Raw genomic sequence first — 26,014 nt, 5'->3', positions numbered from 1 at the left:
ATGGGGGTTCCCTCTCTACACCTCATAACTTTAACTCTCTCTCTTTCTCTGAGCCAAAAGGGGTGGCATGCCCCTCTCTGATCTCTCTCTCTCTCTCTCCTTCTCTATCTACGATTAGGGTTTAGAAAAAAAAATAAACCTAAAGGAGTGGCACGCCCAAGCCGATAAGCGTAGCCATAGGTCTTGGCCTTATGCTCATGTGTTGAGCTTTAGTCTAGATTATCCAATATTATGCTCTCTGCTGGTTTTGCTTAGGCTTCCTAAGTTGTGAGACAAGTTCTTGAACTTAGATCCTGTACACCATTAATGAAGGAGACCTGGTGTGGGATGTATAAAGTCTTAAAGTGTAACTTGGAGCAAGGTATGCAGTATTTTCCTATTTCACGCTTTCTTGATTGAATTGCATCTTTTATGTAATTTTCAGATTCATGTTATAAATATAACTTTATTTTGACAGCAAGCAAATGAGTCTTTGGCATTCTTGTATTTTATTTGAGTCATATATTGTATTAGAACACTTGTAAGTGATCCGGTAGTAATACATAAGAAAAGATAGAAAATTTTTAATCGGTATTGACTTGCCCGGTTATAGTCCTTTTTCCATGATTCACATCCCCACAAGATATGAAACAATATCAATCAACTCTATACAAATTAGGAACCTTTATAATTACGTATATCGTTCTTTATTCAAGTAAAATTTTCATTCAGGATAGAACCATTCTTTGGGACAATGATTTTGGTGTCACCAACCTCAACAAGTTGAACATGTCAGAGGAGGTTAGGGTTTGGGGTTTAGGCTTTTGCCATCATTATGAGACTTAATCTTGACCGTAGATCATGGAGACCTGTGGGGTGAAGAGATCTTAGCCCTTCATTCCTTAGATCAGCTATCATGATCAAAAGAATGAGCTACAACCATTATCCCTCAGTTTCTGCAACTCTATTCCCATCAAATATTTGGGTAGAGAAAATATTAAGTATTTACAAATCCAATTTCAATCAAATCTCTACACCTTCCTATTTTAAATCAATCAACCTTATTCCATTAAACCTTCCTTTTATTTTTAAAACAAGTAGGTGGCTTCCATCACAAACCATACATTAAAAAGAAAGAATAGAATATGTGGGGTGTCCCATATATAGTGCGCTATGTGGGCCCCACGCCCCCACCTAATGAGCTCAAATGCGGTGGGCCCAAAAGTCCCAAAGGGCCCCCACAATCCAAAAGGAATTTTAGATAAATAAAAAGGACTTTAGAAAACCAGTAAATATTTTTTCTCTTTGAATTAAATAAATCCAATAAAATAATTTTTCCTTATTTAAAAATTCTTTTTCACCAAAATAAAATATTCAGAGAGATGTTAAAAACTCATTTTAATTATCTAAAATATAATTAAAACACAAGTAAGCATATTTAAGAAGATTTGATGGGAATTGGATCCAAAGAGTTAAGAATGTGGTTTGGCGTCCTTGGATCTTGGCAACAGCCGATTTCTCATGGGCCCTTTCCAAATTCCCTCTTCGTTTGCTGTGGGTCACTGCATCACTCACTCCGCTATAAGAATTGAGTAAGCCAATCCCGACTTCTCTCGTCTTATCCCCCTTTCTGGTGCGCTCCGAAGCTGTGCCGTATGTGAAGGTGCTCAGCTCCACACCGTTCCTCCAAACTCTAAAAACCAAACATAGAGAAAGGGCTCAATTCTTATCTACCAAGCACGAAAGTTTATGGAGAATTGTAGGTCAATGGCTACCTAAGGAAACTCCGATTCGATCGGTCTCCCAGCAGGGAGGCATCTAGCTCATCCTGATCACAAGGAGAGGTTCCATGATTGGGGGGGTAAGGTACTTCTGTTTGAGTTCCATTCCGGAAGGGCTTCACAGCAGGAAAAACCTTCTAAAGTGCTTTCGTTTGATTTCTTCCTAGCTTCGCAAGTGATGAGCAAGCTACCACTGGCTTTACTCGTTGGCCACAAATTGGTTTCATGCACTGCCGATCAAGTTCCAACATTCGTTGAAAGCTTCCATATGAGATCCGTTGGGATTATGACCACCTTTCTCATCCCATTTCGCAAAAGGTCAAACAGAAAACAAAGTTTTTATTAAGCAGCAACGGGTGACTGTCAAGTAGCAGAAGACTGAAAGATTATTCATAGTCCTTAACACTTGTGGTCTCCATTCAATTCAAAAGAGAGGGGGCTCTAATTAATTCCAGAACAAGAAAATTCATCATCCTCACAAAAGAGGCACTCACCGTCATCTTCTCAAACAATTGTTTTAAAAAACGGACCGGCAAGTGCCTAGGCAGTCTAGAAGGCCTGGACGCATCGCCCAAGCCTAGGCGGCCAAATTAGGCGGGCTGTCCTTGGGCACCCGCCTAAGAACAGGCCACCCAACGCCCATCCTTGAGCGGCCGCCCAGGGCCTGTGCCTTGCTCAGGGACGAATATGCTCCTCGTTGAGAGTATTTTTTTTTATCCATTTTTTAATATAGAAGGCGCAAAATCATTGGTTTTAGGTTCATTTCAATAGGATCGAAGGGTTTCTCAAAGTTATGAGAAATTGATCTAGTATCACTCATTGATATTAGATTTAGTTTTGGATGTTTTATAAAATCTATTAGAGGGTTTTTTAGAAGATTTCAAGTCATTAGAAACATCTTAGAGGTGGAAGTTTGGAGATTGAGCATTCAAAGTTAGTGAAATTTTTTTTTTGATTGCTTGTATTATTTTGAGATGTCTTTTTCGAGATCTCATCGAAGTGGTGATCCGGGTTGGAAATATTGCTACAACCCGAACCCTTTGGATAAAAATGGCATAACATGCAAGTTTTGTGAAAAGGATACAAAAAGAGGCATAAACAAGTCCAAGAAACATCTCGTCGGCATCAAGGGGGATGTTGCCCATGTAAAAAAGCTCTTGATGTTGTTAAAGTGGAGATAAATATTTTTTGAGTCATGTAAAAATGAGAAAAGATAAGAGATAGGCATCCATAGCAGAGATGAGGTCTGGGGTCCGGGAATCAAGGAGGTTGGGGAGCAGCATGTTATACAGGTTGTCACAGATAATACTGCCCTTAGTGTTACTACTGCTAATTTGTTAGCTGAACCCAAGAATATTTTGGACACCATATGCAGCACATTGTACAGACCTCATGCATGAGGCTCTTGGCCATTTGAAAGAAATTTCAGTTGCAGTGAAGAAGGCAAATTCAGTTATGAATTTCATTTATAGCCACACTCTCAACCTCAGAATGATGCGTAGATTTACAATGAAGAAAGAGATTGTGAGGCATGGGGTCACGAGATTTGCGACTTGGTACTTATGCCTAGATAGCATACATTTGAGGAGAGTCCAGTTGAGGCAGATGTGTACCTTGGATGAGTGGAGAGCATGTGAGTAGTCCAAGGATCAGGTTGAAAATAAGGTGAAAGATATTGTCCTTTCTAAGGCTTTTTGGCGAGGAGCAATGGGTTGCTCTTAAGGTATTTTTTCCTCAAGTCAAAATCCTTCGCATGGTTGATAGTGACATAGCTTCTATGGGCTACATATATGAAACTATGGAGAGATGCAAGAGAGAGATAACCCAAAATTTAGATGATAATGTGAGCCGCTATAAGCCTATTTGGGGGATTATTAATGAGAAGTGGGATGGGCAGCTACATTGGCCATTGCATGTAGCTGGTTATTATTTGAACCTAGCTTTTTATTATGTTGATAAGAATATTCACACAAATGACATAATTATGACAAGATTTAATAAGTGTGTAGATGTGCTAGTCACTGATCCGGATATCCAAGATATTATATGCGCTGATGAGCTAATAAGCTACATGTGTACATTAAAGTCTTTTGAGAGTCCAATGGTGATGAGGTAAAGGCCCAAAATTGATCCAAGTATAGTATTCTTAAGTTCATCAATTTCAAGTTTCAGTTCTTGTTTGTAGTTTGTTTTCCTTTCCATAATCTATAATTTTATTACTCTATATCTTAAATTCTTAATAGTTCATACCAGTATTTTAAACAACGGCAAGTCGAACCGGACTCGCCCGGTTTGACTCGGGAACCGGCAAAGCCCGTGCCGGTTCCCGTACAAAACCGGGAACTGCCCGATTTTAGATTAGAACCGCTAGTTCCCATCCGGTTTTACCCGATTCACACACGTAACGCATGACACACACGTGCGAGCATACCCCACGCACACTCACATGTGCACGTGTGTCCAAGCGCACGTGCAAGCGTGCCCCACGCACACTCACATGTGCACACGTGTGTTCGAGCGCGCGTGCGAGCGTGCCCCACGCACACTCACTCGCGCACACGAGTATCCGAGCGCACGTGTGAACATGCCCCACGCACACTCACGCGTGCACACATGTATCCAAGCGCACGTGTGAAGTTGCCCTAATATTTTTGCACACATGATATAGTTCATATTACATAGGTATTTGTATACCAAAGTTGAATACCAATCTTTCGATGTGGGATAATTCCCAAACATCATTAAATGAAAACGAAATATAAATATAGTCTATTAATCAGCAATTTATAATCACATGTAGTTAGATGGCTTGATGGTTATGACTTTTATTTTTTTACATGATGTCCCAAGGTCGAATCCCCTTTGGCATGTGTTGCATTTGAATCCCCTTGGGCATGTGTTGCATTTTTGTTGTGTATATAGTGGTTGGTATAAATATAAATATTTTTGTTGTGTATATAGTTGTTGGTATAAATATAAATATTTTTGTAAATAATATAAAAGGCATAAAAAAATGAACAATAAAAAAATTAATTTTTTATATAACAGTTAATTTTTGTTGTATATAGAGTGGTATAATTATTTTTGTAAATAATATGTAAGGTATAAAAAAATAAAAATAAAAATTTTATTCTATTTGAAATCTCCATCTTTCTACTAACAATCTCTTTTACTAAATTTATTATAGAAACCTAAAAAAATAAATTTTTGAAAAATTGAAGTGTTATTTCCAAAATTTGTACGCATTTTATGAATTTTTACATTGATAACCAAATCTTTTATTTTATTTATGAATTTTTACATTATAAATCATGTAATGTACTATTTTTCTTACAGTTGTCAATAATAAATTTTAAATTAGATAATATTATAAAATATTTTTAATTTGTTATTATTTGTCTAATAAAATAATTATAAAATGTAAACTAATAATTATAATTTCAGTATATAATATTATAATTAGTGAGGTTGTAATAATTTTGGATTATAGTTAGTTAGGCTGTAATAGTTTGGGTTTTTTTAGCGGATTAGGGTTTTTCGCCAAAACGAGATTTTAATGGCTATTCTTTCATTGATTAGTCTACTCTTTATAATAGTCCATATATAATTATATATTTTATCCATGATAATTCTATGATTTTTCTTTTATGTGATGCAAATTTAATAGTTAAAATAAGTTTATACAGGGAAAGAGCATCTCAATATTCACATATTGATAAAAAAAATGAAAGTTAATAATGTAGTACCCTCATTTTTTATTGGATTCCTAAAACAACATTTGTAATGAATTTTAATAATTTTTTCAGATTTTTTTGAAGCTTTAATCCGACCGATTCATCCGATTCCCGATCCGGATCGCCGATTCGCCGATCCGGATCGGTTTTTGAGGTGTCCGATTCGGGTCACCGATCCGCGTTTTAAACCATTGGTTCATACATAATCAACAATTGTAAATTTATAACTCAAAATCAATTTGCAACCAATTGGTGGAGCCAACATGGGTGTAGTGCTCCAAATTTACAAAAGTTGGCCATTCGGATCTTAAGCCTAACCACTACCTCGTCCGACAAAGAGCAGAATTGGAGTACTTTTGAGATGGTAATTTGTATTAGTAATTTAGTAGTTTACTAGTTATTAGTTTTGTAGTATTACTATGCTCTATTTAATTATTTATATTAATTAATTTCATTTGATTTTGTTAGATTCATATAAAAGAAAAGAACAGGCTTGAATCAAAGAGCTCAATAACCTAGTCTATGTCAAGTATAATTGATACTTGAAGGACAGGTTTGCTAAGAGAGATAAGAGAGACCCCCTCAAATAAAAAAATATAGACAATGCTATAGAGTGGTTGGTTGATGATGATCAGGTCGAGGGGCATGAAGGATTGACATGGGACATGGTCATGGAGGCCCCAGGGACACATCAACCGACCCTTCTAGGGCTACTAGATCTTCTTCATAGAGGGCGAGGGTGGAGAGCAAGCAGAGGCAGATTCAGAAGAGGTAGAGGAGGACGACCATTATGTCAAAGACGAAGATGATTACAATGATGATGGCATCTACTCCGATGCATATGAAGCATATGCAATTGACCCTACTTTTTTTTATGATGATTGATGAATGATGATTGAAGATTCTTTTGAGTCTTCCAGTAGCCAAGTCTATAATTCCCTCTTGATTTCGAGTACAGATAGACATATAGCTCCTGTGCTTGGTAGGGACGGATTCTCAGCCCCAGAGCTTGAAAGCCCAATAGTTCTACCTAGCTCCTTCTTCTTTGGCTCTGTAGTGAAACTGAATGAGTGGAGTGCAGTTGCACGGAACGAGCCTTTTCTACTCCACTCACTTCTTTGGCTTGTTCCGTGCTTATAGACTACATACTATATTTCTTTTTTTTTTGTTTTCCTCCTCTTGGTTGTGTATTTGGATTTGTGGTTCACTGATTTGGAAACTTTGGTTGGTAAATTTTAAGTTTTAACTATGTGTGGTGTGTGGACGATCAGACTACAGATAATTGGATGGACTTATGGAGTATGGAGGAGTGTGTGCTAAGTGGACTTGTGTACTATACATTTGATGTGCCCTAAGTCCCCAACTCTTATGTGTTATACAGTTATACTTATATTGTTAGATTATAGAGACATTTTTTTTCTACTGAGCCGCCCAGGTTTTGGGCGTTCGCTTAGGCTTTGGGGGGCTGGGACCCCCCTGGCCGCCTAAGCGCTGCCTAGCGTTTTCTAAAACACTGTCTCAAACTGACTTAATAGTTCCCATGAACCACAGCCCTTGCAGAGGTTCATGCTTGGACTATCAAAGAAAAAGACACAAACCTAGCCCATGACTCATGGATTACAGGTTCCTCCCTGCGTCATTCTAGAACAATACCTCAGGGGTCCTTTCAACATAGTCCATTGTTGCAGGGATACATCTCTTCGGCACATGTACACAACACACACCCTGGACGACTATCACCATGCGATGGTGTAATGATGAGGATTTGACCATTGTCCTCTCCTGCAAACCACCGCATACAGGGTCACACCCAGTCCCCAAGCCAACCACCCTGGGCACAACTCCGACCTCATAAAGGGATGATCCCACATCGAAACCCTTATCGGTGGTGCACAAATGCCTAGGGCCACGAGTTTTTAGAATCAACTTGAGCCCTAACCTGTCAAAACTTAGGTGAGCCACAGCCTCACAGTCCACCCTGGACCATGCTACAAGGTCCATCCTAGTGTTTCAAATAGCGCTTGTGGTCGGGGGGGGTCCAAGCCGCCCAACGCCTAGGCAGGCGTCTAGAACCTAGGCAGCTCAGTAGAAAGAAAAAAATTGTGGGGGTTTTTCTCTCTCTAAGATAGGCTATAATGAGTTTTAGGTTTCAAATGACTTAAAACCCACAATTTTTCCCTTTTAGTATTAAAAAAATGCCCTCTACGAGGGGCATTTCTGCCCATGAGCAGGGCACAGGCCTTGGGCAGCCGCTTAGGGGGGTTCCTGAGCACCTAGGCACGCGCCCATGAATATCTGCCTAATTTGGCCGCCTATGCCTGGGCGCATGGACCGCCTAAGGTGGCCGCCCAGGCACTGGGCGATCTGCTTTTTAAATCATTGGTCCTTCCAGACCGCACTCCCACTGGAGCTATCACATCACTATAGTCAAAGATTTACATGTTCTAATAAGGACTTTAAATGGCCACATAACCTCAACACATCGTTATCTAGCTTTTAAGATTACATCTGTCAACTTCCAATCAAGAATACAACAAAAATTTCCAAAAACTGATCTACTCTTAGTAATTTTGAGAAATTATCATTTTAGTAGGAATTAGCACTAGAATCTCATAGACTTGGAAGTAGTTTTATAAATCATGACAATAGTCTAGACATACAACAAATCTATAGCATTAATCTGTAAATTCAAAGATCGAGAGGCACACTTTTTAAAGAAATGAGATTTAAAAAAAAATGTTTTTAAAACTTTGCTGCCTCCACACGCCCTCTAATGTTCATTCTCAAATTTAGCCGCTAGCACCAAATAAGAATAATTACTTTAGAAAAAAAAAAATCACCACAACATCAAGGCCAAAAGAATGCAAGTCACTTGATGTAAAAAGAATGAATGCTAATAAGCATGTGTCATCAACGTCAGTCAGTTATCATATTCTATTACAATCAAGGACTTAGGCATGTCTCATTATCAGTCAAAACCAATTTGAAAACTATAATACATTATATGAAAAGATAAACACTGACATGTATAGGAATGATAGCTTTAGATAGAAATAAGAAAAACTTACTACAACAAGATTATTTTCATATGGCAGTAAACTGAAAGAACCAATCATAAGTTATCCTATTTAATCAAAATTAGAAATTCTAGCAAGTTAGAAAAATGAATGAAAGATTACTTACTCAAAATACTCCCCATCAAATACTTGACTACCGCCCACAAGGCCAGGGCCCCCAACATAAGGATGCTGGACATATGAAAGTACACAAAATATCAAGACAATGGACTAGATGTAGAAAACTATAAATATTAAATTTAAATAGCTGCTTTTACCACAACAATTAGAGTCAAGTCATTGATGAGTCAACCGTATATTAGCAAAGTATAGATTAGTTCCAACTTAACAGTTAAAATATTAGAAAACTTAAACAATGCATAATGCTTATTAGTTTAAACAAGAACTCATAATTTAATGGAGTATAAATGTATCTCGACAAAAGGTAGTTTTGTACTACAATTTAAGGCAAACCAGGCCAAGGATTTTCAGATTTGATATCTAAATAATCTAAATAAAGAGACGCCGACATCATGTTTAAATTCCTAACAATGGAAATCAAAGTATTTCAAACAAGTAACAAAGTTGAAGGATAAATACAAATTTAGAAAGCCAACGAAAATTGAAGTAACATAGTCTTAACCTTGTAGAAATTACATCACATTGATGATTTCTTACACTGCAACCAACATCAGCGAAAGACAAGAGGAAGGATCCATAACAGGACCAACTTTAGTTACAGATTATATGAAGTTCAACCACAAGAACAGGAATGAAAACTGTTTAGGATTTTTGTTATTCTGAAAGTTCAACTTTAACAAAACCCTTAGGAGTTTGGCAATTGCACATTTTTTGTGTCAAAAAACTTCCATTCCATTCAAAATATAAGGCTGTAGCTTAGAATGTCTCATTACCATTGTACATGCATTTGGACTCAGTGTAGATGCATTCACTAACATGAGAACAACCCAATAACAAGGAGGTCCGAAAGTTTTCGCATTTCATGGGATCAGAAACCCCAATACATCAATCTCTGCAAAAGAATACTCACTAAGATTTCATCTGCCACTGCAAATACTGTATTGGATATCGACTTAGTTGGGTGAGGCTTACCATGTATGGTTGAAAACAAATAGCATAATAACTGAGTTATAGTCAAATTGGTGTTACGAAGAAACTATACACCCCAAGGTGAAGGTTATCAAGCAGGTAAAAACTACCAGAGGTTTAAGTGAAGAACATAAGGAATGAAACAAACTCACTTTGGTGACCTGGATGAGAAGGAAAAGTCCTTGATGAGATCAAGGGCTTAACAAAATCGAAAAAGGTGACTTTATAGCGATGAAACAGGGCGAAGGTCTAACCTAACGACATTTAATACTCTAAAACAAGAGGAAGTGATCTAACGAAAAATATATTACTTGAAATGGTTAAAGGAGATCGGTGTTCTAAAAAAATGACTCGGAAAGGTACTGAGCCAAGCTAATAACGCGAATCGACTCGGACTTGCCTCACTCGTGATAAAAGGCAGCCAAGAAATGAAAAAGAAAAAGTAAAAATAAAAATTGTGAAAAATCTGAAAAATTCAGAAGAAATCGTAAAAACAAACAAATCATTCAAAATAAAAAACTATACAAATACGGAATATGAATAAAACTGATGTTATTGGCATGAAAAATAAGGCAAAGGGGAATTTCAGAAAGTTAGAAAATAAAAAGAAAAAGAAAAGTCATAAAAAATAATAGCATATGCAAAATGAATTATAAATCAATTAGATTTGGTTCAATAATTAATCAATCAACTTTATGAACTTAAATTGAAAAAAAAAGAAACATACCCAAATTTGAGGTTGATCGCCCTATCTTCACGCTGATGCGAATTGATGCCTCTAATCCTTGTCAAAGTTTCCTCAAAAAACCCCAACCAAACCCCCTAAACCAGTTTGGGGTTTTAAGTTCGGATCTAGGAGATCCGAGATCTCGAAACATTCACATGAATAGTGAAAGCAATTTTCAAATCTCTCAAATTCTAATTTTTCTTGTGCTTTTTCGTGAAAATCAAGCCTATGATTGAATCAAGAACACAAAATAGGCCTAGGGATTGAGTTTTATACGAGATTGATCAATGGTTGCGAAGAAATCGTAATTTTTCAAAACAAGACAAAACTTGGTAAAATTTTTAGATCTAAAAAGTATGTCAAATCTAGATTTTTTTTTTCCCCCTCAATACCTTGTTGAGAATTGTAGTGATTTAAGTATTTTGAAACTCAAGAGAGGCAGCCAAAGTTTCTTAATACTCGGGAGAATACTTATGGTACTCATCCAACTACTCTATAACGTACGCTTAGGTACTCTGTTCAGTGCTTGGCAAACTGCCAAATCCGAGTGACTCACCCAAATCAACATCGACTCCAGGTCGGCTACACGAATCAATTTTAACAGACCTCATCATCATCATCCTCATAGCCTTTTCCCAATTAATTGGGGTCGGCTACACGAATCTTGGTCCGCCATTCTGCTTTATTAAAGGTCATACCCTCAACGAGGCCATAAGTCCCCATTTGGACTACTTCCAACCACGTCCTTCTGGGCCTACCCGTTGCCCTTTTCAATCCTTCTACTTGAACTAACTCGCACCTCCTAACAGGTGTTGTACTTGGTCGGCACCACACATGGCCAGCCCATCTAACTCTACTCTCTCTCATCTTATTGTCTATTGGTGCCACACATAAATTCTCTCGAATGGATTCATTCTGAATTCTATCCCTTCTTGTGTTGCCACTCATCCATCTCAACCTCATCTCCAATACACTCATTCTATGGGTATATGGTTTTGTCTGCGCAACATTCCGCCCCATAGAGCAAAGCTGGTCTCACAATTGTCTTATAGAACTTGCCCTTTAGCTTCATTAGTATGTGGCGATCACATAAATTTCTAGTTGCACATCTTCACTTCGTCCACCCAACTCTAATTTTGTGTGTGACATCTTTCGCAATCTCTCCATTTTCCTGGATAGCGACCCAAGAGATCAAAGCTGCGGTCTTTTTTGTACTTCTTGGCTGCCAATCTTAACTACTTCCTCATCTCTGCTCTTATTATTACAAAACATGCATTTTATATACTTTGTCTTAATGCAGCTAATTTTAAAATCCTTGGATTCTAGAGCATCTCTCCAAAGTTCTAACTTTGTGTTGACGTTGTTTCGGGTCTCATCAATCAAAACTATGTCATCTGTGAACAACATGCATCACGGTACCTCATCCTGTAGGTGCCTAGTTAAGTCGTCGATAACTAAGACAAAGAGGTCCGGACTCAATGCTAACCCTTGATGTAGACCTATTGTCGCTGAAAACTCACTCGTCTCTCCACTAGTTGTTCGTACACTAGTTAGTGCTCCAATGTACATATCTCTTACCAAGTCGATGTAATGTGTGGAGACTCCTTTCTTTTACAACAACCGCCAAATCAAATCTCATGGTACTCTATCATAAGCTTTCTCTAGATCAATAAAGACCATCCGAAGGTCTTTTCTCTTCACCCTAAACTTCTCAATCAGTTGCCTAAGTAGGAAAATAGTCTCAGTTTTTTACCTTCTTGGCATAAAACCAAATTGGTTTTCAGATACACTTGTTTCATGCCTTAATCGTTGCTCAATCACTCTCTCCCAGAGCTTCATAGTATGGTTGATAAGCTTGATCCCTCAATAGTTGGCACAATTTTGCATGTGGCTTTTGTTCTTGTAAATAGGTACCATAATAGTTTTCCTCTATTTGTCTGGCATTTTCTTTATTCTCAACACCTTGTTGAACAGCTTCATCAGCTAGTCAATGTGAATCTCTTCCATGCACTTTCAAACCTCTATCGAGATACCATCTGGTCCTAAAGCCTTTCCTATCTTCATACTCTTCAAAACTTCTTTCACTTTTGACATCCTAATCCTATGAATGTATCTATAACCTCCGTCCTCATTTGTACCAACAGTTCCTTCCAACTTGCCCCAGACCTTTGCTGTGTTCTTAAACTTAGAGCCCAAAATTGTAATACAAGACACTAATACGAAGCAATATGAAGTAGAATGAACAAGTTTAAAAGCTGCCAATATGAACTAAATAGGCAATTGAAACTTCAAAGTAAAACAACACCACAAAAGTGATATTGAAGCAAATATAGTAAGTGATTTAGTAACTATGAAAAATTTCACTCAAATATACAAAAAGAAGACCATGAAAGAAAGAAGCATTAACGAAGCAGTTGCATACAACTTTTTGAAACATACTTGAGGTGCCAAAGAAAGGAATGTGTAAGTATCCAGAGCATAACGAACTAAGGCCTCGTTCTCTCCTGGATTCATTGTACATCTGAAAGAGGGAGAATAAAGAAAATGTTCAGTAACCAAAACAATAGTAATCACTAACCCCAGGAAGAAAAAAGGAAAATCACAATTGCATCTAATACAATAAAAGAAAGAAAGAAAAAAGGAAGTTAGGGAAAATAAGAAAATACAAAGAAATAAAGACACAAGTACTTCAAGATGGGAAAAATACCAATATCAAGGACACAACAAACCTCACTAAAATGCACCTTGACATAAAATAATCAGCACAAATATGAAATACAAAAGAAAATATAAACATACAAACAGCGTTCAATTTGTGCTTGTCATCAAGAGCAGCCAATCAGGTACTAGATGATGACAACTAATCACATTCTTCTACCAGGTTATGCCCTTGGGAATCTGTAATGCAACCCTCGCAGAAGCATCGAGCAAGCTTAAGATCAAAGGCAGCGTTAATATTCACATTTTAAGACTATTCAGTTTAATGCTTAACCACTGGAAAATGATTTAGTACATGACATGCACCTATTTCCTTCGTGAACCTAATAGGATCAATTAGTAGCTTGTTTTTTTTTTTTATTTCTTTTTATTTTCCAGATATCCACATAAGAAAGAAATGTAGGCAGCTCGGTACGAAGGAACCTCCCTTTGATACTATTTCACTCCTGATTCCCACAGTTTCTATGAAGGAACTTCCCTTTAGGCAATTGCCATTAAGTGTCATATTTTGTTTCACATGTGGTTTCTTTAAGTTCAAATAAATAAAGCAACAAGTGATTTGTGTACCAGGAGGAAGAATTTGGTGTTCTCAGATTATCATTCAATATATGGCCAGTCTAGAGCTAAAACAGTTCAGTCATTGAGGGAAAGGTAAGCAATTCCCATCCTAGGATGAATCCCAACATAGAGCAAAATGGTTAACTAAAAATAACCTTAGAAGGATTCTTGAAATCATAGCCCACACTACGACTTCATAATTATCCCTAGAGTGAACATAGTCTATGCGTCTTTCCGAAGGATACTATTACACTGCAAAAAATTTCTCAAGCGATACATTAAAATCAGCAAGAAAACTATCACAGTTAAAACTGTGCATGTCTTATCACAGGAACAATCCATTTTTTATTCAACTCCAATCAACAAATGAATGTCATAGACAAATTATATTGTGCATTCTTTCACCCAATCAAAGAAATGTGACTTGAAATGAAGCTCTAGAAGTTGAGGCTAGGTATGGCACTCCTGAAATCACTTTGTCCATCATCTTATAAAGAAACAACTTCTCACATGAAAAGTTCCGGATAAGAAACTTCACTAGGAAATATCTCAGCTCAATTAGGAAATATCTCAGCTACTGCATCTCCCCAACAATCGTTTCCATTGGATTAAGGAAAGTAAGGAAAATAATGAGCAGATTTGCTAGCTCCCCGAATCTGTCCTTATCTCAGGAGATTGTGTAAATGAAGGTGAAGACTTTATTGTTGTAATGAGGTGGTATTGATACAATTCAACAAAGTGCTGATATGATTCGATGAAACAACAGTGATGGACATAAAAAGAAACACTCAAACTAGACTAGCATGAACTATAAAAAACAAGAACAAGATGAATTTTCCATTTGAAGCAACATAGCATTTTCTGTGTAGTGGTAGGATTGAAACCCTTGACCTTAAGCTGTAGCTTCACTGCCCTAACCAATAAGCCAAGTGTCCCCATTCTTATTGCTTCTAAATCATACAATAAGATTTCAAACCGGGCATCCAAATCTACAAGCCAACAGATGTAATATGACAGTTCGAGCTCTTAAAAATTAACTCCTGCATCTCAGCTCAAGTGGAAAACAGATCAGTTTACTTTGTACACAAACATATCACTACCTTTCTCCACATGATACTAATAGTTTAGTTTTTCTTCTAACATAGAAATGCATCCAAACCCTTCCATAATTTTAAGGGTGTGTGGAAAAAAGTACACTGATTACTATTGGTATAAAAAAAATATCGCTTTTTCCTTAGTATATGGATGATGATTCACATTGAAAACCATCAAATAACTATATCCAACCATAATTCTATCTGCACAAGCTTGATTTTTTGTTTACAGAAGTTTGTATATTCTCATGAATCAAAATAATAACAATTCAATGAATTCAGTACATTACATTCAATAATCGTGACCACTGTCAATCTATATTTTTCATGCATAGGAAAGTGTCCTGCCCACATCGAACAGGGCCCTATCTATCGGCTTCCAACTAATTTTGCATTTCATTTTTTTATTTTTACTAACAAACTATTTTTCTGAAAAATTATTTTTCTGAAATTTGGGGCAAGCATGCACTTTTATATGGCTCACCAGATAAAAATAATAACAAAGTATTTTCAACAAGAAAGATTAACCACAATACCCCTGAAACAATTCAGGGGTCTTCTAGTCAATTTTTTTTCTTCAAAATATTTTGTTGTAATTTTTATTTGGTGTGCCACATAAAAATGCATCTATACCCCAAATTTCAGAAAAAATAAAATTTAAATAAAAATAAAAAATGAAATACAAAACTAGTTTACAACTATTGGATGACGCTAGATTCGAACTGAACCATCAAAGAGTGCTTGTACACCCTTCAAGCGTTCGCATCATGTGGACACTGTAGCACCCCTTCGTATATTCCTAATGAGATTCACTTTGTTGGCATATAATACTGCCTGCAATTCTAAAAGACGTATATATTCAATAACATTGCCAAGCTATTCCCAACCCCCGAGTAGATTCAATGAACTTTACCAAATCTTAGTGTAAACATTACCTTGTAATTATTCCTATTGTGCTTCATGCCTTTTACCTTGAAACTAACATGAAACTAAAATGAAAACAAAAGTAAGCTTATTCATATTCATATGAATATACTGAAATACATTGGTCAACTGGCAAACCACTAAAAAGAGATCAATAGAAAGATGACTCTACGACTTCACACTCAAAAGACTTACGTTGAATACACAATAACTCCACCAGGACGGACGAGCTGCACCGCTTGGTCAAACATCCTTCTTTGATACTTTCCATGGTTTATCAATGATTCCAATGTTTCCTGACATCAAAAGCATCACGAATGTCAAAAAAAAGTACAGAAAACTGTTAAAGATTAGTTCTTCTAACTATGTGTCTGGTTTGTGGGCCAAACGAGCATTTTTATCCTTTTTTAAATATTTCAGGACATTAGTATAATAGTTAAGGGTATTATTTTCTTTTGCACATAAGTCACCAATGTAGTTAAAGATAAGAAGTGCGTCGAGGCTGTGTAACCCAAATGTGACTGCCTCCAGCCACCTCCTTTCATTTTCCAGTCTTTCTCGAACTTTCAAGTCTCTTCCTCTCACCTCTCTTCTTATTCTCTGCTACTATATTCTTGACATGGTATCAGAGCATTCAGATCCTTAGATCTGACTTATTGTCCTCTTTTTTTTTTTTTTTTTCAATTAAACTACCTCTACTGTATGCTGAGTAATAGGTGACAACTATTTTTCCTCCCTTTTGTGCTTGGGACCAATTTGGTTATCCAATGTTGTAATGTGCTCGGGACCAAGCCACCTAAGTGGGCTGCCTAGGTGGTCTAGGGGGACCAGCTGAACGCATTGGCCTAGAGCGGCACCCTATGTGGATATGTATCTAGGCACCCACTAAAACTCGGCTGCCCAGGAAAAATTCCCAATCCCCTCTCTCGCTTAGCCTCCTCCTCTCTCTCTCTCTCTCTCTCTCTCTCTTCACTCTCTCTCTTCCTTGTAGCCTCTCTCTCTCTCTCTCCTCTTGTACTTTCTCTCTTTCTCTTGCTTTTTAGCCTCTCTCTCCCCCTTTTGTTGATTGTTCACAGCCATTTTTTAGGACATGTGAAAGAAAAACAATGGTGGAAGCCTTTCCCAACATATTTTCGACAACCTAATACATATCATATTGTATAATACATATATTAGTGATGATAGCGTTTTTCCCAATCCTTGTCAGCACAGATCTTTTCATAAACCTAATATTATATGAAATTATATAATAATTATATATTATGTATCATATATAATATTACTTATACTATTTTATATGTATTGATATGTGGCAGCCTTTCTCAACCCTTCATCTCAATTCTTTATTTTTAGGAATCTCTATTCCAGCACTTACAGAATTTTGTTTCTAAAATTTATTGATTCTCGATTCTACACTAGTTAAATCTGGATTGCACATATAAGGATACTAGATTAAATTGTTTTTGAATCTAGAATCCTGAACATCAAGTATTGCAGTTCGAAGATTGCAAGAAACCATCATTAATCAAACATTGAATCACGTTTCCATCCTCAGAATCTTGATTTGATAGTTTTGGATTGTAATACCACAAAATCAAATACTAATGTGTACAAATCTGGGATATACGGAGTGGTTCAAATATTTATGGATTTCGACTTGAGTTATTTGGAAACCATACTGGAGACTATTTTCTGCCATTGTTCATATGTGCTCCGAACAACAGAGATTCAGGTATGATTTGGATCATGTTTTTAATTGTACTAGGATTGGCTCAGATCACGTTTCTAATAGTGTTAGGATTGGCTCAGATCACGTGTCTAATGGTACTAGGATTGGGCAGAGACAAAAATTCTATTTTGCACTATAATAATGGAATCAATATCACATTTAAAAAAACATGAGATAATATTTGTATCTATCAGAGAATATAGAGAGAAAAGAGAAAAAGAAAAAGAAGAACAAGAGAGAAGAGAGGAGAGAAATATGAGAAACATGAGAGGGAAGACAAAACGAGAGGTTCAACCTACCGTCACATTCCTCCCAGCCTTATATTTTTTTAGAATTTATGCTTTGGAAAAACTGCCCATACAAATATAATTTAGACACTTTGGCCCAAAACTTAGATAACAAAGGATTTGAACACTCCCCCTCAAGCTGGAGCATAAATGTCACACATGCCCAGCTTGGAACAAATTGTTTGGAACATATTTAGTGCAAATGTCTACCAGTCGATCCCTAGATCTCACAGATGCAGTAGACACCTGCTTACAAGCAGCTTTCTCTGAGATAAAATGACAATATGCTTTTATATGCTTGGTCCTTTCATAAAACACTGGATTACTGGCTATATTGGCAGAACTTTGTCATCGCAATGCATCTTCATAGCTGCAGCAACAGTAAAGCCCATCTCCTGCATCAGTGTTTTCAGCCATATCAATTCACATGAAGTGTGTGCCACTCATCCTCGACACTAGATCTAACCACAATATTTTGATGCTTACTTCTCCATGTTACCAAGCTTCCAACAATGGATGTACAATACCCTGCGGCAAACAGCTTGTCAGATGATGATCTTGCCCAATTAGCATCTGAGTAACCTTCAATGGCCAAATGATTATTGTCTTGTAAATCAGACCTCGACTAGGGGCTCCCCTCAATTACCTTAAAATTCTACGAACATCATCCTAGTGAGGAATTCTTAATGCATAGATCGACTACAACATTTACTGCAAAGGCAATATCAGGCTTGGTGATCAATCAGCCTATCAACCAGTCTTCTATACCTTCCTAAATCCTCAAACAACTTCCCCTGATCAGCTAATAATTTCATATTCGAATACATAGGAGTATCCACTAGTCTAGCATCCAACATTCCAAATTTTTTCAACAAATTAGGCACATATTTTCTTTGAGACAAACTAATGCCATGCTGTGTTCTGGTTACTTCAATTCCTAGAAAATACCTTAGCTGGCCCAAATCTTTAACCTAAACATATTGTTTCGGTCTTTCAGATGTATCTTCATGACTGATTCCTTCTTGATCATTACCAGTAACAGCAATATCATCAACATAGACAACTAAAACAATTATTCTAGAGTCTTGTTTCCAAATAAACACTGAATGATCTACATACTGACTCGAAATCCATATGGCATAACAATTTCACTGAACCTTTCAAACCATGCCCATGGAGACTATTTTCGGCCATAAATGGCTTTCTTCAACTTACACACTTTATCTAACTTCTGCTGAGCAACAAACCCATGTGGTTGCTCCATCTACACCTCTTCTTGCAAATCACCATGGAGGAAAGCATTTTTGCCATCAAGTTACCACAACAGCCATCCCTTGTTGGTGGCCATAGATATAACCGTTCAAACTGAATTAAGTTTAGCAACAAGAGCAAAGGTTTCAGAGTAGTTTGTGTAACCCTTGGCAACCATCTGGCCTTTAATCTATCTACAGTTCTTTCAGGTTGATATTTTACTGCATAAATCCATTGACACCCCACCATTCCCTTTTCCAGCTGGTAACTCGGTGAGTTCCCATGTATCATTTGAATGAAGAGCATCCGTCTCCTCTTCCATGCCGCCTGACTCATACCTGCCACCAATTGTCCTCTTCGTCTGTAGATACTAAAAGACATATGGACAAGGATAAAAGGTTACAAAGCAATGAAGAGATTTGGTTAACTTGCTCACAGATAATAAACTGAAGGGAAACTTTGGGACGTAAAGTACAGATGACAGAAAAAGGGAAGTAGGCATAATTGTACCCTGCCATGACACACTGAACAACGATCCATCAACAGGGTAACAGAAGAATTAGGAATACACTTATTTAGAGATACAAAAATGGAGGATTCACTAGTCATGTGATTAGAAGTCAGTCCAGGAAGTAGGTTTCTAAGAGGCAAGAAGCACAAAACTGCATGAATTTGCAAGGGTGGCAATAGAAGTGGAAGAAGGAACCATAGATTGTTGTACTTGTTTAACATATCTATTATATTCTTCTTTGGAAAGCACAACAGAGTCATTAGTAGAATCTGACTGTTGTTGGTGAACATTGAGTCTACTCAAATAAGGCTCCTCACTCTCAAATGTGTAAGTAACCTGATTTGGCCTAACAGGCTTACCAACCTTGTCTCAACACTTCTGACACATGAGATTTGTACCACCACAATACATACACTTGCGAGTTCCTCGACCCCTGCCACAATCAACTCTACCTCGGTCTCTTCCTGAGTCACGACCACATCCCCGACCTCTGCCACAATCACTAATACTAGAGTCAGAAGGAAAGGGAGAAGTAGATATGCTGACTCGTAGAGAGTAAACATTAGCAAGAGACGAGAGATCGCTGCTAGTCAAGATCTGTCCATGTACAGAACGGTATTCAAGATCAAGGCCAGATAAAAATTTGGCAACCCTAAATTCTTCACCCCGCCTACTCTATAATTCCAAATCACCAGATATAGGCTGATATATATTATAATACTCACTCACTCTCTTATTACCATGTTGCAATTGAAATATTTTCTCAAACATCTCATACACCTGCGATACATTTTTATCTGAGGAAAATGTTTCTTTCACAGTGTCCCACATTTCCTTATTTGTATCAAGAAACATCACATTGACACTTATTTGGGGTTCCTTACTACTCCACAAGCAGGTCATGATTATGTAATTCTCTCTCATCCACTCTCTGTATCTACTATCAGAATTACTAGGCTTGTCCTCAGTCAAATAGTTTAGTTTCCCCCTGCACCTAGGGATACTTTGACAGATCAAGCTCATATAGCATAAAGTGGACATATTTACTTGTTCAGAGGTGATTTGTATCCCCATGGTTTCAAGAAGACTAAGGATTCTAAGTTTATTTTCCATGAGCATAAAAGATAAAGGAGAAGGACAACTAAGGTTGGCCAATTTCAGTCGCTCACACAAACCTAGTACAACATAAAAACAACTTAAAAAGGTGAGACCTACTTATCATTCAGATCCCGTCACATTCTCATACTTGAACAAATTAGGGCAAAACCACATTGAACACATATGAGCATCACCATGTTGCCAACAATGAAACTAAGTCATGATCTCTCTGTAGATCTTGATTCATACGGATGGTATTATAGCACGTTACAATACTTTACTGATTTTTTTTTTTTAACAAAAAAAAAACAGAAGAAGAAAGGGGCAGATCACAATTACTCTCTCCGAGTCTTTTTTAAAGGGCTAAAAAAAAAGAAAGGGTAAAAGGAAAAGGGGAAGATGAAAAGGTAAAGAATTCAAGAAATAAAGGATTTAAGAAACATAAAGGATCAATTTTGATACCATGTCAGAGAATATAGAGAGAAAAGAGAAAAAGAAAGAGAAGAAGAGAGATAGGAGAGAAATATGAGAAACATGAGAGGGAAGAGAAAGACATGAAGTTAAACCCACCTCATGCACCTCTTAGCCTTATACTTCATTAAAATTTATGATATGAACAAAACTGTCCATACAACACTTAGGTCCAAAACTTAGATTACAAAGGATTTTAACAGTATCTTTTGTATACATTTCCCGAGTGCGCTATGAGTGTCTATTGATTGACCCTACTTCTAGTGTGCTATGAGTGTCTATTAATTGACCCTACTTTTAATAATGTCTTTAAGGCTCAATAGTCAATACACTAACTTCAAAGGAACCATACTTCAGGTCTTAGAGATCTCTGATCAAGATTGCTTGATGAGGTTCTAAGTTGTTCAGGCGCGAGATGTCAACATAGGAATCTCGATTCTAAGGGGGTGAAACTCGACCCCATAGAATTAGAAATCTCGATTACCAGGAGGGTCAAAACTCGATTCTAAACTGGTATGAATCTTAGTTTCAAATATGTCAGAAATTCGATTCCAAAGATGTCAAAATTTTGATGCAACATATGAAAGAATCTCGGTTCCATATAGGTCGGAGACTCAATTCTAAAGAGGTTAGAATCTCGATTCTATATATACAGGTATCTCAATTCCATTTGGGTCGAATCTTGATTACTATGAAGTAGGAATCTCGTTTCCTACGAGTCACCTTGTACAAACGTCAATTTCGAAAGTAGGAATCTTCTATCCAACCTTCCAAGACTTGTAGGGTCCTCATGTGGAGATCTACGTGCAACACTCTATGAATGATAAGTACTCATACTGCTGTTTGTGTGATATTTTTTGGTTTATGAGACTCAATTAAATGGTTTAGGGCCTTCTAAAGTATTCAACCTACTATAGTATTGTGTATTCTCCATCTTTTGCATGCATCTTACTCTCATGGCTATTGAAAATAAGCCTAGAATTTCTACAATCAACAAAATGATTGTACTTACTGCTGATTCATCTTCAGCGTTAAAACTTTTTCAAACTAATTGGAGTCAGCTACAAGAATCCTGGTCTACCATTCTATTCTATTAAGGGCCATACCCTCAGTGAAGTCATAAGTCCCCATATCTTTTCTCACTACTCCTTGTTCTTTTTGAGCCTTCCACTTGAACTAACTTGCACCTCCTATCAGGTGTTGTACTGGGTATACTCTACACATGGTCAGCCCGCTTGACTCTACTCTCTCTCTCTCTCATCTTATCGCCTATTGGTGTCACATCTAAATTTTTTCGAATGTATTCATTTCGAATTTTATCCCTTATTGTCTTGTCATTCGTCCATCTCAACATCCTCATCTCCGCTACACTCATTCTATGTGTATCTTGTTTTTTGACAGCCCAACATTCGGCCCCATAGAGCAAAGCTGGTCTCACAGTTGTATTATAGAAGTTGCCCTTCAGTTTCATTGGCATTCAGCGATCACATAAAATTCCGATTGCACATCTCCACTTCGTCCCCTTAGCTCTAATTTTGTGTGTGACATCTTCCCCAATCTCTCTATTTCCTTAGATTATCGACCCAAGATATCCCAATATATAAAAAATGCGCTCTTTTTGGTATTTCCTGAGTGTCAATCTTAACTACTTCCTGGTCTCTACTCTTATTATTACTAAACTTGCATTCCATATACTTTGTCTTATTCCGTGTAATTTTAAAGTTCTTTGTGTTGACACTGTTTCGGGTCTCATCAATCAAAATATGATATCTGCGAACAACATGCACTAGAGGTATGGGTTCAATGCGAACCCCTGATGTAGACTTATTGTCACTGAAAACTCACTCGTCTCTCCACTAGTTGTTCGTACTTCAGTGAAATTAAATGGGTCCAATGATCTCTTGTGGGATCAATCTGTAAAAGGTGTTTCTTGATGCTAACTGTAAGAAGTTTTTGTACTAAAGATTGACCAAAAGAATAAGTCACTAGGTATAGAGAATGGGTAAAGGAGAATTACCAAATCATGACCTGGTAATGGAATCGTATGAAACCCCTAGTGAGTGCTTCTGTGATATTTCTTGATATAATCAAAGACGTTCGGGAGACTATACGTGAAACCTACTCTTCTGATAAGAATATCTCCCAAGTTTACCAACTTTAAGAGAATAACTTTCTTTTACAACAAGGTAATGAAATTCTTCGTGAACATTATATTTCTCCTCATGGTATGCAGGAAGTGTTAAATATGTATCACCCTTTATCAAATGTTATGGACCGACTAAACAAGCAAGGTAAAGAATTTCGAGATGCAAAGTTCTTGTATGGGCTTAATCCTAAAAATTAGTCCATTCGTAGCCAGATCTTATGTCGTAATGAGCTTCCCTCTCTTGATAATGTATACCACAGTCTTCAAAGAGTTGCCAACTCTACGCCTCCATCTGCCACTAGGACATGGTTGTGATTCAAGGGGAGGCCGTGATAGCGGCTGCAGTAACACGAAATACACTCCTTGTAGATGTACTAATCACATGACTGACAAGTGTTGGGATAAGTTCACTAAGCCATGTTCTAAATTCCACTGTTGATTCAATTTTGCTCTCATGTGAAAAAATACAATATACTTGTAAAAAATAATCAACAACCTACAACTCATCCCTCTATACCCACATTAGCCCTTACAAACACAGGTACTTCGGTAATTTTTTATGTATCATTCACTCAAGAACCTTTGCTCATATGACTGACAAGTCTTCTGTGTTTCTTTTCTTGATCATTCAATTTCCAATTCCACATACACAATAGTTGATGGTACTCTCTATCTAGTGTGTCTGAAAGCCACAGTTTAGCCTACTTCTTCTCTTTCATTGTCCTATGTTCTTTATGTACCAAAGTTTCCTTTCAGTAGTTTTAGTAGACTGTCAGTTAGTAAATTAACCGAATCACTTTAGTGTTCAGTAACATCTATCCATCCTTTTGTGTTTTTCAAGATCTAAAGATGAAAAGGACGATTGGCTGTCGTCATAAGTCTGTTAGCCACTTTGGTGCAGCTCTTCATTCAAGCATTCCTCCTTTTCAATGGCATTGTCGATTGGGTTATCAGCCTTTTAATAATTCTAAGTTGTTAGTGTCAACTTTGGAATCTGGGTCAGCTTTAGAGTGTGAAGCTTGTGGGTTAAACAAGCATCATAGAGTTTCCCTTCATTCTCGATAAACTTAAATAAGTTTCTTTTTCAGTTGTCCATTTAAATACTTGGGATCTTAATAGAATTTAAAGTCTATATGCTCATAAGCATTTTTAATTTTTTTTGGATGATTATTCTCGTGTGACTTGACTATATTTGATGAAAGAAATATCTGAGGCTTTGTGTATTTTTCAAAGGGTGTGGTTTATATAAGGTCGCAACCTTAAACAATCCAATTAAGGCGCACCTTCAAATTTTATCATAACATATAATTTTGGTGTAAAAAATTATTAGGATTATCTGAAAATCTATTTTCATATCTAATTATAAAATTTTAAACTCCAAAACCAGTAAAAATCAAGTAGATCTATAAACATATAAAAATCTTGCAAATGGATGGTCTAGATAATGTGTTGCAAGAGGTACTATTTCTGGGACTCAAAATCTTCTTTTTTTTTCATATTCATACATCTTAATGTCGAGATGATCAATTAGAGGGTTTTTCAACATTAAAACAACCTCCGATGGATTTTTTCTGTGCATCTTTATTTCTACATTTTAAGGTTGAAACCTCATGTAAACTTTTTCCGTTTCTAAGATTCAGTTTAATTTGGTAAAAGTTTTGTATTCTGCATTATTACAGAGCTAAAGAATATTTATCCCAAGAATTTCAAAATTATTTAGCCCAACATGGGACTTTATGCCAAACATTGTGTGGACACACTCAATAGGATGGGATTCCACAAAGATAAATTTATCATATAATAGTAGTGACTCGTGCCTTTTTATTAAATATGCATGTACCAAATGTTTATTAGGGAGATGCTATATTGACTGTTATTATTTGATAAATCCTTTGCCCACTTTTGTTTTGATGGAAAATAACCACATGTTTTTCTCTTTCCAAATGCACCTTCATTTGTAGTTCCTCCTTGCGTGCTTGGTTGTGTTTATATCATTCATGCTTTGGGCCCTAGAATTAATAAGTTAGATCCTTTGGGCCCTTGAGATACTTGAGAAAGGAATTTGTTTGTGCTGACGTCACTTCTTTTAAAAATACTCCATATTTCTCCAACGAGCATCACGTTCTTGAAAATGATTTATTTCGTCTTGTTCAGGGGGAAACCTCACATAATGAAGTGCATTCTCCTTCCCCTTCTTCCATTCCTATTCATGTGCATGTTGATGGTTCTTTGCCACAATCACAATTGCCTGCCCTTATAGAGTTTGCATTTTCTCCTCTCGTTAATGTGTCATAGGAGCAGCCCGAAGAAGTTTATACAACAAGGAAAGTTAAGGAAGTACACCCACCACCAACTCAACAAGCCAATCATTAGCATCTTTGTATGCAGATCCAATCCCAATTCAATAGCAATTATGTCCTTTCAAGGCTTTAAATTCCGACGTTTTAATCGCTCTTAACTTCAGTGGGAGTAAGAGCGACATGACTCTAGAATCTTGGCGCACTGGGACCAAGGGTTATGGAACCCCGATTCACTCATGAGAGGTTTATATGGATGGGAGATACCGAGAGAGTTGAGTGTTGTTACCTCTTAGCCAGGGTCGGTTGTTATGTTTGTGCCTCATGATGGAGTGATGGGCTAGGGCAATGTGATTTATATGTTTATATGACCTCGATGACAAAATAGCCTTGTACGAAAAGATTAGGGCCAACACAAGACATTGGCCTAAATCCCTGACTCTTAGAACCTTCTCGTAGCATGTGCATATATAGTCGCAATGCATGGGAAGCCGATCTTCCAGGGATCCACTGGTAAGAGGTATGTACATGTGCCAAGAGAGG

At 37.1% G+C, this 26,014-nt stretch overlaps 1 protein-coding gene across 21 annotated transcripts in view; it reads right to left on the bottom strand.

Moving 5' to 3' along the window:
• LOC18437218 (NOL1/NOP2/sun family protein) overlaps positions 1-26,014 on the bottom strand; it is a 125,474-nt gene that overhangs the window by 3,325 nt on the left and 96,135 nt on the right. For 16 of the 21 annotated variants that reach the window (XR_016050956.1, XR_016050957.1, XR_016050954.1 and 13 more), the window contains 3 exons: positions 15,877-15,977; positions 12,827-12,908; positions 8,678-8,742 (listed from right to left, as the gene is read on the bottom strand). Coding sequence is in view for 9 of the 21 variants with exons in the window: in XM_088860330.1 (XP_088716456.1) it covers positions 8,678-8,742; positions 12,827-12,908; positions 15,877-15,977 (248 nt within the window). In the remaining 12 variants the exon portion in view is untranslated. The remainder of the gene's footprint in view (positions 1-8,677; positions 8,743-12,826; positions 12,909-15,876; positions 15,978-26,014) is intronic. The other 5 variants (XR_016050961.1, XR_016050959.1, XR_016050965.1 and 2 more) reach the window with 1 other exon arrangement.

Source organism: Amborella trichopoda, chromosome 3 (assembly GCF_054954075.1).
Source record: "Amborella trichopoda isolate Santa Cruz 75 chromosome 3, AtrichopodaSantaCruz75HAP2 v2.0, whole genome shotgun sequence".
Classification (NCBI taxonomy): Eukaryota; Viridiplantae; Streptophyta; class Magnoliopsida; order Amborellales; family Amborellaceae; genus Amborella; species Amborella trichopoda.
This window is presented reverse-complemented; position numbering and strand designations above follow the sequence as displayed.